Genomic DNA, 12,146 nt, shown 5'->3' with positions numbered 1-12,146 from the left:
CTATTCGAGATAATGAAATTAAACTAAATATATAAGAAAAATATTTAAAATCTTTCTTAAGAATAGAAGGGCCATGCATGATTAGTGATAAAGATATTAAAACAATTAACTTCATGTATATGTAGACAAAAGTTTGTTGAAATCATGGCCCCGGGTTAAAGGTGGGGCTACAATAATTAAGAGATACTCACCATACGTAGAAATAAATAAATGCGGAACATTAACTGGAAAGATGCAGCTTACGTCACTTTCATATCTTTCAGTCAAATACTTGCATGATGATCGACGATGAAATGGGCGGATACAATTCGGTACGGACGTCTGAGAAAACATTGAATTGAAATATAGTTTAAAGTTTATTTTCAATCCACCTAAGCTGTTTTCACACGCGAAGTGTGAATGTATGATCCAAAACACAAATAATTTCAATTTCCAAAAAGTTTGAAATTGATGTAGATCAGAAATTTCAATCAAATATTCTTAAAGACACACAAACGTTATAGATATAGAAGAGAAAGATGTCACAGGGTGACAATTACTTGTTATTTTATTTAGAATCATTAGTTAATTAGTACAGCTCTTATGATATTCATAGTAAATAGCTGTAGTAAAATTCTATTCATTCATTCATCCATCATTCCTTCATGCCTGGTCAATGTCATCGTGTTTGTATTATATTCTTGTTTGTAAGGTGTTTAATGTCACGTGATTGTTTTGTTGTGATGTCAATTGATTGTCTTATGACTATTGTGGATTCCTGGGTGAGAGTGGTAGAACCAGTATAAGTCTGAGGTGTGGTTGCTATGTACGCATGTGTGAGTGCTAGTATAAATACTGCTGCAGGAATATTTCTTTTTACTTGGACACTACTTTATGGGTTGATGTTCTCCTGCGAGAAATCTACCAACTAGGATGCAGATTAGCTAACCTAAGATATTTCTTACGGAATCTTGGTCATATAACTGGTAAGAAATAAGTTGATATTAACTGACTTCAACTAATTGGAATTTAAATAAATAATTATATAGTGTGAGTGATTTTTTTGTTTGTATGTCATTTTCATTACAGGTCGTCTTCGTTAATCTTTATTCTTAATTTGTCATAATAAAATATTCGAACCTTCTTCTGAGGACTTGCCTCATTTTTTCCTATGATGGCTGAAGGCCCCGCTACAAAGATAAACATGCACTCTCTCAGGGGACATCCATTTGATTCTAAAGGTAGGCGGGTTAAGTTTATATCTGTTCATGACATCACAAAACGGGATATATTGTATATTTATTTCTAAGATAACGACATTTTTTTCTTCACTGAAAAATATTATAGACAACAAAAAACGGGGAGGAGGGAAGGGGGGTCCAGACTCAAAAACTTTCATTTCATAGATCTAAGTAAACCCTCTTCCGGATGAAAATGGTTGTCCTCTTATTATTTATTTTTAAATAATATTGGTCAGAAAACCCTGATTTACATAAATTTCAAACTATCCCGAAATTGACATTATTTTTTTTTTGTCTTCTGGATCAATCTCTACATGTAACACTGTGCGTATGAAAGTAGCTGAGGTGGATTGAAAATGAATTTCGAACTAAAATTTCAATCCAATGGTTTCTCGGACGTCCGTGTCGTAATGTACCCGCCCATTTCATTGTCTATCATCAAATGTTTTGACTGCACAGGTCTAGCTGTAGCAACGGTTTCAAAAATGGGGGGGGGGGCATGCGCAACTTTCCAAAATAATCTGACGAGCAAAAATAATTTACCGGACCGTCCCTATTTTATACCCCCTACCCTAAACTTTTTTCCGGCAATTTTCATTTTTTTTCCCAGAATCTTCCCCGATTTCCATCATGGGCTCCAGTATTTAAGTTTTAGTTTCAGCAATGGTGGCCTCCTTGCAAAACATCATTCAACACATAGTGCAAGTTTTTAATAGTGTTAAATCCAATGCAAGCTAGCATGTAGGTGTCCCTTACCATTGTTGACTAGTATATTATCACGCCACATCTAAATGCCACTTGCAAAGCAGTGATAGGTATTATTTAGAAAAATTAAGAAAATCATTTTGTAAAAAAAAAATAAAAAAAAAAAATCCCTACCTATCTACCCTAATCTTTTTGGAGATGTAACCGGAATCACACATATTTTTTGTTTGGCCTAATAACTGCCTAAATCCTGGATTTTGTCAGTGCTCCACTTTACAGCAAAAAAAATAGGGTGACACCCCCCCCACCCCCACCCCCACCCCCACGCGCGCGTTCTACATGTACGGGCCTGCTGTCAGTAATGTTGATGTTCAGATGGAAATATTTCCAATTTTGCCAGTTAATGTTCCTCGATCTTAAGTATTTTCATTTCAAGTCCAGTAAAGACATGATTAGTCAAAAAATTCTCAGGTTGTGTAAATTTAATTTTGTTCGAATCATGGTCGCTAGGAGAAGGGTTGGACCACAAATAAATCAAAGTCGGTCTCATCCCAATCACCGGTCTCTACAGTTGGATCAGTTAACTCACGATGTTTTAAAGCCTGTTAAAATGTAAGACTAAAAGATGTTAGTACGTTTATAATAAGCGGATGTTTAATTGAACAATAATTGTAAATGAATTTAACGTTAAATCTTTTATTAATGAGTAACATATGCGCATTTTATTTTATTTATTCAGTTTTAAACTTCTTCGAACTACTTATGAAGCAATTATTAAATTTTAATTTCTAAATGTGAATTTTCAAAGCGTATGTCAGGAAAAAAATATTAATTAACCCAGTAATCCAACTGAAGAATTTAGGGTCGGGTAAGAAGGAAAAAAAGATAATTTTGAATGATGCTCGAAGCCACCACAAAACACCCTGATATTAGCCTCCACCGAAGAATCTCGATCCCGACGTCGATCTAAACAAAAAAAAATGTAAATAAGCGTTGTATCTGTCTGGCAGCTTCTAACACCGTTTAACTTATTTTTACCTATTTCAAGATCTTATGAACTTATATTGGAGATGAATAGGTACAGAAACATTTTAACTGGAGAAGCAGCTAGTGCATTCAAAAAACTGATCGGCAGATTTTACTGGGCAGACGACAATATCGTGGTGAAACATCTTATTGAAGTACACGAGCGATTCTGTGGTAGAGATTGTCCCCTAGAAAAGTAAGTAATGAATGAAATATATTTAAATGTTTGTTTTAATATGCTTCACTGGCTTCAAGGAAATATTAAGTGGATATTTCGGATGTCAGACACCCCCAGCTGACCTCGGCCCACGGCCCAGGGACTTTTAATTAGGCCTAAACGACACCTCGACCCCAACGCGAAATTTTAAATATGTCGGCCCATATAAGATAGGCCTACATCGGCAAAAACATTGTTTCCTTACGAAATATATTATACATGCATGTAAATTTATATCAAATTTGCAACTTGGAATGACTGTTCTTTATTTATTTATTGATTTTTTTTGTTTCATTTTTTTTATAATGTGATCAATCAGTTTGCTCGCGTGATAATTTGCATCAATGCAAGGCGTTTATGCATAAAATTATCACGCGAGAAAAATGATTGATCACCATCATAAAACCAAAGCAAAGATAAAGGTTTTCCTTATTGACACTGTTTTCATTTTTACCTGATCAATGATTCAATAAGAAGAAAAATTCAGCAAGTTCAGTATTTAGCTACATTTAATTAACATCACCTATATACATGTAAGGTAGGGAGAAAAAAAAATTAAAATTAAAGAAATGAATATTTACTCATAAGTCATTTACATAAAATCTAAAATCAAATTTTAAAATTAAAAAAAAAAAATTAAACAAATGAGTACATGTATTTACTCATTAGTCATTTACATAAAATTTAAAATCAAATTACTGTCTATAATTATTTGTGCATCATGTAAGCTTATTTTAATGATGATCTTCAATAAATCTGTCAGTATAGACAATTATAGACAATGTAGACAATATTTATTTCCAATCAAGGGCCCACAGAGAGGCATGAAAGATACATTAGTACATTATCAATCATGATAGACTCACACCTCAAATCTCTACAAGCCCCATCTAGTACTAAGCAAAACACAATGAGAATGCAATTCTGTGACATCATGGTGACATGCTGAGCAAATCACTCTTTGGGGATATTACCTCATTTGTTGTTTTATCTTAGGCAAAGACATTTGAACAATGTTGAAAAAGATAATTTGTTGATGGTGCAACCAATTAGGCAAGCACATTTGTTAATTAATGGATAGCCTAAATTCCCTCATAACTAAGGTCTGCTTCTGCAAACCATATGTGTGACATCACATGACATCATATGTTAGTTCCATTTCCATAATGGAGTCTGGAAAATGAAAATCTTTAACATAATGAACCTTTAATGTACTAACTATCTGCAACTTCCATAAAATCAAGGTTATTCGTCGGTTAGTTTATTTTTGGTGAACTTTTGTTGTTACCATGAGAACATAGTTTGCAGTGAGATTCCTAAGGATTCTAGAGGTTACTGCAGAGAAAAATTTGTTTTTTGATTCATGTGCACTGTCTGAGGGTTGACAGTAGCCTGATCAGACTTAACATACATGTAATATATATAATGTATATATTTTAACTATTAATTGCAGGTCTAATATAAGTCTGCAAGAAACAGAGACTGAAAAACCAGCTGTCTGTCCACAAGGATCAGAGACAGAAAAAGTGGACATCAGTCCTCAAGATTCAGAGACAATAGAGAGAGATGAAAGTACAGGTAAGGCTATAATGCTGTGTATAATTCCAAATGACTGGCATTGACAGTACACATGTACAAGTAAAGCTTTAAAATACTGTATATAAATCCAAATACATTTACATTTAAAATTTATTTGTCTGAGATAAAACTACAGATGATAAAAAAATCTTGATTTCTTCATAAAACTATTGGTTTATCAAAAGGTGTGGTTAAAAAAAATTATGTGCTGGGCGGGAGTGGAAGAGAAGAGAGAAGTGGGCAGGGCTTGGATCAAGCACATGAATTTGCAGAATAATGTTAATATAAGGAATAATTGTCAGTTTCCTGGGTTTTATGATGATAATCAAGCAATTGGCTTGCGTGATAATTTTATGCATAAACGTCTTTGGCATTAATGCAAATTATCATGCAAGCCAGTTCGCTTGATCACTCATAAAACCAAAAAACCTAGACAGCTATTCCTTAAATAACTGTCATTGACATATGAGTAAAGCTTTATAAATCCTTTCATTTTCATTGACAGTACAGAGAAGGCTTTAAATTGCTGTATATATAAATCCCAATCAATATTCTTCTTCTAAGCTAATTCTGCCAAGAACTTTTAAGTTGCAGCTTCTTATTGCATGAGTGTGGAACAATTAAGATGCAGAATGATTTTTAGCTACTCATTCCACCATTCTATGATTCTATGACAACAAAGTCCCCTACATAATTTTTACAGTCAAATTATGATCAGTCATTCATTCATTTCAGAATATCATGCATCATCTGAAGATCGTGAAAAATCCATCTGTTTACACATGGAAGGTACAGTTATGTTTATCAGAAATATAGTAATACTTTCCCACTGCCATCAAATTACATTTCTGGTCTAGTAAATTTTGAGTTATTATTTGAAATTTAATTTTAAAATAAATCAAGACTTAAAATTAAGATCCAAAAAAAAAAAAAAAGATGAGCGAGATGTTGTTCACTTCCAAGTGTAATCATACTGAAATGTTTGTTATGTTAGTGGAAGATGGAGCAGAGTCACTGGATGAAGAAAGCAGTGGAGAAAGTGAATCTGAGATGGAAAGTGGAGAGGTGAGTATAACAAGAACAGTAACTCTGGTACAGAAAGTGGAGAGGTGAGTGTAACAAGAACAGAACTCTGATACAGAAAGTGGAGAGGTGAGTGTAACATGAACAGTAACTCATACAGAAAATGGAGAGGTGAGAGTAACAAGAACAGAACTCTGATACAGAAAGTGGAGAGGTGAGAGTAACAAGAATAGTACCTCATACAGAAAATGGAGAGGTGAGAGTAACAAGAACAGAACTCTGATACAGAAAGTGGAGAGGTGAGAGTAACAAGAACAGAACTCTGATACAGAAAGTGGAGAGGTGAGAGTAACAAGAATAGTAACTCTGATGCAGAAAGTGGAGAGGTGAGCGTAACAAGAATAGTAACTCATACAGAAAATGGAGAGGTGAGAGCAACAAGAACAGTAACTCTGATACAGAAAGTGGAGAGGTGAGTGTAACATGAACAGTAACTCATACAGAAAATGGAGAGGTGAGAGTAACAAGAACAGAACTCTGATACAGAAAGTGGAGAGGTGAGAGTAACAAGAATAGTAACTCATACAGAAAATGGAGAGGTGAGAGTAACAAGAACAGAACTCTGATACAGAAAGTGGAGAGGTGAGAGTAACAAGAACAGAACTCTGATACAGAAAGTGGAGAGGTGAGTGTAACAAGAACAGAACTCTGATACAGAAAGTGGAGAGGTGAGAGTAACAAGAACAGAACTCTGATACAGAAAGTGGAGAGGTGAGAGTAACAAGAATAGTAACTCTGATGCAGAAAGTGGAGAGGTGAGCGTAACAAGAATAGTAACTCATACAGAAAATGGAGAGGTGAGAGCAACAAGAACAGTAACTCTGATACAGAAAGTGGAGAGGTGAGTGTAACAAGAACAGTAACTCTGATACAGAAAGTGGAGAGGTGAGTGTAACAAGAACAGTCAGGGTTCTCACTAGGATTTTGCTAACTTGAGTCCCAGGACTCAAGATTTCTGAGAAGGTTGCGTCCCAGCTAAATTTGATGCGTCCCAGAATAATTATGTTGAGTCCCAACTAAATTATTGCAGTATCCCTCCATCCAAACATCAATATAAATCTTTATCATTTTATCAGTTTGTTTACGCAATATTAACATATTCAAGTATATAAACTGGTAATGCATTCAAGCCATATTCTAAAATACACGCATAATCAATTGCCATAAAAATTAACTTGGTGTTCATAAAGCTAAAATTAACTGTTGCATAATCAACAAGTACCCGAAACTTGACTGTATACAATCACAGGTGTCATGTGCAATGAGGCGTAACTAATCCTGTCGGTCGTCTGCACTGGGTGAAATTCACGAGATGTGTATACAAGCAGTAATTATGGTTTCTACATGTAGATAACACTCAAGATTCAAAAGTGTGTGTTTTTAAAAAAAAAAGCTGCAGTGTGTTTACAGCTGTCGGAGTTTGGCATGCGACATTATTATGACTATGGACTAATAAACATGAAGTATCTTAATTATGATCAATCCCTGTTTAAAAGAAAAGAGAAATAAGTGCAAGAAAAGTTATTTCTTGGATGAACTTTATGATAGTTACAGGAAGGTTTCGATTAAATATTTCTTTGACAAATCCCAACATCTAAATTCCCCGTTTCTGAAATTACCCGAATTTTCTCGCTAATGAGGACGCGTTCTATCATGAGTCTGCGGACGCATCGTTTTCAAGAACCTTGCATCCCAAGTAATTTTGCTGCGTCTAAGACGCAGATTCTTGCGTTAATGAGAACCCTGAACAGTAACTCTGATACAGAAAGTGGAGAGGTGAGTGTAACAAGAACAGTAACTCTAATACAGAAAGTGGAGAGGTGAGTGTAACAAGAACAGTAACTCTTATACAGAAAGTGGAGAGGTGAGTGTAACAAGAACAGTAACTCTGATACAGAAAGTGGAGAGGTGAGTGTAACAAGAACAGTAACTCTGATACAGAAAGTGGAGAGGTGAGTGTAACAAGAACAGTAGCTCTTATACAGAAAGGGGAGAGGTGAGTGTAACAAGAACAGTAACTCTGATACAGAAAGTGGAGAGGTGAGTGTAACAAGAACAGAACTCTGATACAGAAAGTGGAGAGGTGAGTGTAACAAGAACAGTAACTCTGATACAGAAAGTGGAGAGGTGAGTGTAACAAGAACAGTAACTCTGGTACAGAAAGTGGAGAGGTGAGTGTAACAAGAACAGAACTCTGTTACAGAAAGTGGAGAGGTGAGTGTAACAAGAACAGTAACTCTGGTACAGAAAGTGGAGAGGTGAGTGTAACAAGAACAGTAACTCTTATACAGAAAGGGGAGAGGTGGGTTATGTAGAGTATCAAGAACAGTAATTCTGATACAGAAAGTGGAGAAGTGAGTGATTTAATGTTACAAGAACAGTAACTTGTTATTTTCATGTGAATTTGCTATTCCTTAGCTCTATATGTTTTTCATAACAATATATACTCAAATGCACTGGCCTCAATATATTTTACTGAAATTTAGTTTTAAAAAAGTTACCCCTATAAACAGCACATAACCACATACATGTATATAGTAAAGTTCATCTTCGATATTTCAAACAAAGAAGTCTCAAATACCAAGAATATGTCAAAGTGATATGGAAGACCTAACCACTTATTCTTCCAGTATTTTACCCCTAATATCTCAAAATCACAGATATCTGGAAGATTTTTCTCAGTCCCATCAAGTTTGAGATAACTTGAAAGAAATTTGTGGGTAAATTTCTTTCATATTACACATAAAGCAAGATTTGTATTTTAGGACAAAGTTTTAAAAATATTGAATTGAAGGAAAATATTTGGCCCTCCTTAATTCTAGAACAGTTTATTGTAATATTTCATTCTCCTAAAGTTGTCACATCCAGTGGTGGGAATTAATATTGTAAGTGTCAATTATCAGAGATATGTTTTAAGTTATTTTAAGGGATGCATTTAATTTTTGGCCTGCAGGTCATTTTAGTTTTATTATCTGATTTCTTTAAAAGTCGAATTTTTTTTGTTTTGCTCTGTCTGTTATCCTGCTATGTTCCTGTGAAATCTAGCAATAGGAAATGTGAAGCTATTTGATAAAGAAGTCATATCTTTTTATTATTTTCAGGAAGTTAATATAAAAGAAGAACAAGATGATTTTCAAGAGATTCTTAGTAAAGCAGGTTCTCCTGAGATGCTCTTAAAAGGTTCCTCTACAGCAGGCAAGGAAGATTGTTCACCCCTCAATCCACATTCCAATGTCAAACCAAAATCCACCAAAGACTTTTCATCAATTCAGATGGCCACACACAGCCATTCAAAGGATGCTACAGACTTAAAGGGTCATGTGACAAGTCAATCAGACATGTCGAGAAAATCTACAGATCTAAATTTGTCAGTTACAAGCTTTAATTGTCTGAATTCTGTGAAGACAATTGTTGGTGACACAAGTTCAGCTGTAGAAGTGCCTCAACCAATGAACAACTCTGTTTCTGGACAGACAGGGCTGACAACTTTAAATGCAATTCAAAGTTACAATACTCTGGCAGAGTCTAGAAAACCTAAGAATCAGTTTGGTATCAGTGAAATCAAGTCACCTCTTGGTCAACAGCAATTTTTTCCAGTGAAATCAGAACCAACAGATTTTAGTGTTTCACAAACTCAAGGACCAGGATATTCAAGTGCCAACCTAAATACCTCATTACCACTGAATTTACCACCAAGTGCAGACCAAACTACCAGGATTCAGGCATTAGGAGGATTCCAGAATAAATTGTCCACCACTTGTAATGTTTTTCCACAATCCCTGCATACCAATTATTATCAATCTGTGCCACAAAGTCCAATTTCTGTGTTGCCTAGTTTCCAAGCACAACAACCACCCCTAAATCTAGCATTAATGATAAACCCAGTCACTGGAAGTCCTATGTTGGTGTACTCACAAAACTTATCAAACCCTAGTCACAGTGTCAACCAACTTAATCTCACAACAAACCCAGTTTCAGGAGTGTCAGTTTTAGCTCCAAATTTAGAAAATCAAAGTACTTCAAATCAAGTTACTTCAAGCCGAAGTACTACAACGCAAAGTAGTTCAAGCCAAAGTACTAAAAATCAAACTACTACAATACAAAGTTTAACAAGCCAAAGTACTACAACACAAAGTACTTCAAGTCAAAGTACTACAAATGAAGCTACTACAAGACAAAGTATAACAACTCAAAGTACTTCAAGTCAAAGAAAGGAGCAAGTTTTGAGCTCTCAGGAAGTTCTGTCAACCTCAACAACTTTATCTCCATTAGAGACTAAAGCTCCTAATAATGATGCCAGTGCAGTTCAGATGGAGAATTCTGATGAACAAATTGTAGACCCACCATGTGAGAGAGATTTAGGGGCTCCATCACAGTCAGAGACCAATAAACAGACCTCCTCCTCTATGACAGCGAAAAGACAAATTTCACCACCAACAACAGAGGACAATATCTCTCAAAATGTAAGTGCTTTATATATATAAGTGGTTGATAGTACATGTATGAATTTGGGATAGCCAAAATCATTTTAAGATGTACATCTACTCTGTTTTATCATGTTAATTTTGCATTGATAAGTCCCCATGCAAACAAAGTTTGGGAAGACAAGTATATTTTACAGGTATCATCAAGTCTGTCTGGCACCCTTGCATAATTTTTGTATTCAGCCCATAATAACTGTGATTGAGAAAAAAAACACTGATACTTCATTTTTGACATTAAAATTGCTCATAACCTGAGAGTTTGTAGTCCCATAAATCCAAAGACATTTGAGAAGTTCAAGGTCACTGGCAAGAAAAAACATCATGTCTGGTCTATAACTATCTAAAGGGGTTCTAAACATTGGCAGTTCAATTTGTACTTCAAGCAAAGATTACTCAAGACCCCGTGTGTTATTCCATGACTCATGATCATTGGGCTAATTCAATGTTGTAAGCAGAAAAATATTTGTACTTATATCTTGTTCATAACAAAAAAAAATATTCAAGGATTATACTTTACACATGGATTTCTCCTGACCCATGATAGTTTATGACCTTGACCCAAGACAATTTTGCAAGTTCAAAGCACCTTGCTGAAAAAGTGTAAAAGGTTTGAAGGTTTTTTTAAAGGCAGAAAGATGATTATATTTTTTATTGATCTTTGGGTACTTGAAAACCGTGACCAAAGTCATTTTGGCATGCTCAAGGTAACTAGCAGAAAAAGTAAATTTCAAAATACAAGCTAAATACAAACTTAACCATGTTCATTTGTCTGTCTTTAAACTTTTCATATTATCAACTTCTTTAGATCCACTTGGCTACAAAGCATCTTCAGCCTAACATGCTAGAGGGGATTTAAGTTTGTTTTGGGAAAAGACCATGCTCTCTTTAAGGGATATCAAGTGAAGATGAAATGGTTCTTGGAAAATGTTCTTCGTAAGAACCACTGGGACAGAAACAATGAAAATTATTAATATGAAAACATCCTGTCATCATTGTGTGGATTTAAGTTTGTTTAAATCATTACCCTCTGGCCTCAGGTTATAATGTGGGTCCATGATAAAAGATCAAGATTTAACATAGAGGTATATACATGAAAAATCTTTGATAATCTTTTTCTCATGAACAGCAGAGTCATGATTTAAGGGATATTATGAGGGTCATTCAAAAAATTCCTATACAATGTCCCTCATCATCATATTTTTTTTTTTAAATTTAGGATCAACACAATTTTTTTTTTATGTCTGTAGACATGATTTTATGCCTGCAGACCATTGCATGTATTTGTCTGAAAATTTGTACATTCATAAGTCACTATATAAATATGTACACCTGTTAATTTCATCATGATTTGATAATTTTTCTTCATTTAATTGTTATTTTTTTAGCTCTACTTGCCAGAGACCAGAAGAGCTTATGCGATAGTAAGGTGTCCGTCATCCGTCCGTCTGTCTGTAAACAATTTATTAAAATGCTACTCCTTCTACAGTTTTGGTCTGATTTCAATATAATTCGGCACACAAGTAGACTATACTAAGATACATAATTCTTTTTATCGTTTTTTGTTTCAATGAACGGTGTTGCCATGGTTACTAAAATTAGAAATTTCTGTGAAATACATTCAAAATGCTACTCCTCCTACAGTTTTGGTCTGATTTCAATATAACATGGCATACAAGTAGACTACTCTAAGATACATAATACTTTTTGTCGGTTTTTGATTTCACTGAACTGTGTTGCCATGGTTACTAAAAATAAAAATTTCTGTGAAATACTTTCAAAATGCTACTCTTCCTACAGTGTTGGTCTGATTTCAATATAACTTGGCACACAAGT

At 34.7% G+C, this 12,146-nt stretch overlaps 1 protein-coding gene across 1 annotated transcript in view; it reads left to right on the top strand.

Annotated features, from left to right (window-relative positions):
• Window positions 1-2,933: 2,933 nt before the first annotated feature.
• LOC133198584 (uncharacterized) overlaps window positions 2,934-12,146 on the top strand; it is a 37,754-nt gene continuing 28,541 nt past the window's right edge. Inside the window, exons 1-5 of the mRNA XM_061334650.1 lie at window positions 2,934-3,147; window positions 4,622-4,746; window positions 5,482-5,535; window positions 5,741-5,811; window positions 8,931-10,292. Of these exons, the coding sequence (XP_061190634.1) occupies window positions 2,996-3,147; window positions 4,622-4,746; window positions 5,482-5,535; window positions 5,741-5,811; window positions 8,931-10,292 (1,764 nt within the window). The 5' untranslated portion in view covers window positions 2,934-2,995. The remainder of the gene's footprint in view (window positions 3,148-4,621; window positions 4,747-5,481; window positions 5,536-5,740; window positions 5,812-8,930; window positions 10,293-12,146) is intronic.

Source organism: Saccostrea echinata, unplaced genomic scaffold (genome assembly GCF_033153115.1).
Source record: "Saccostrea echinata isolate AGI-Se365-2 ecotype Australia unplaced genomic scaffold, CSIRO_AGI_Sech_v1 ptg000033l, whole genome shotgun sequence".
NCBI lineage: Eukaryota > Metazoa > Mollusca > Bivalvia > Ostreida > Ostreidae > Saccostrea > Saccostrea echinata.
The sequence above is the reverse complement of the archived record's forward strand: the minus strand, read 5'-3'. Positions and strand labels throughout refer to the sequence as shown.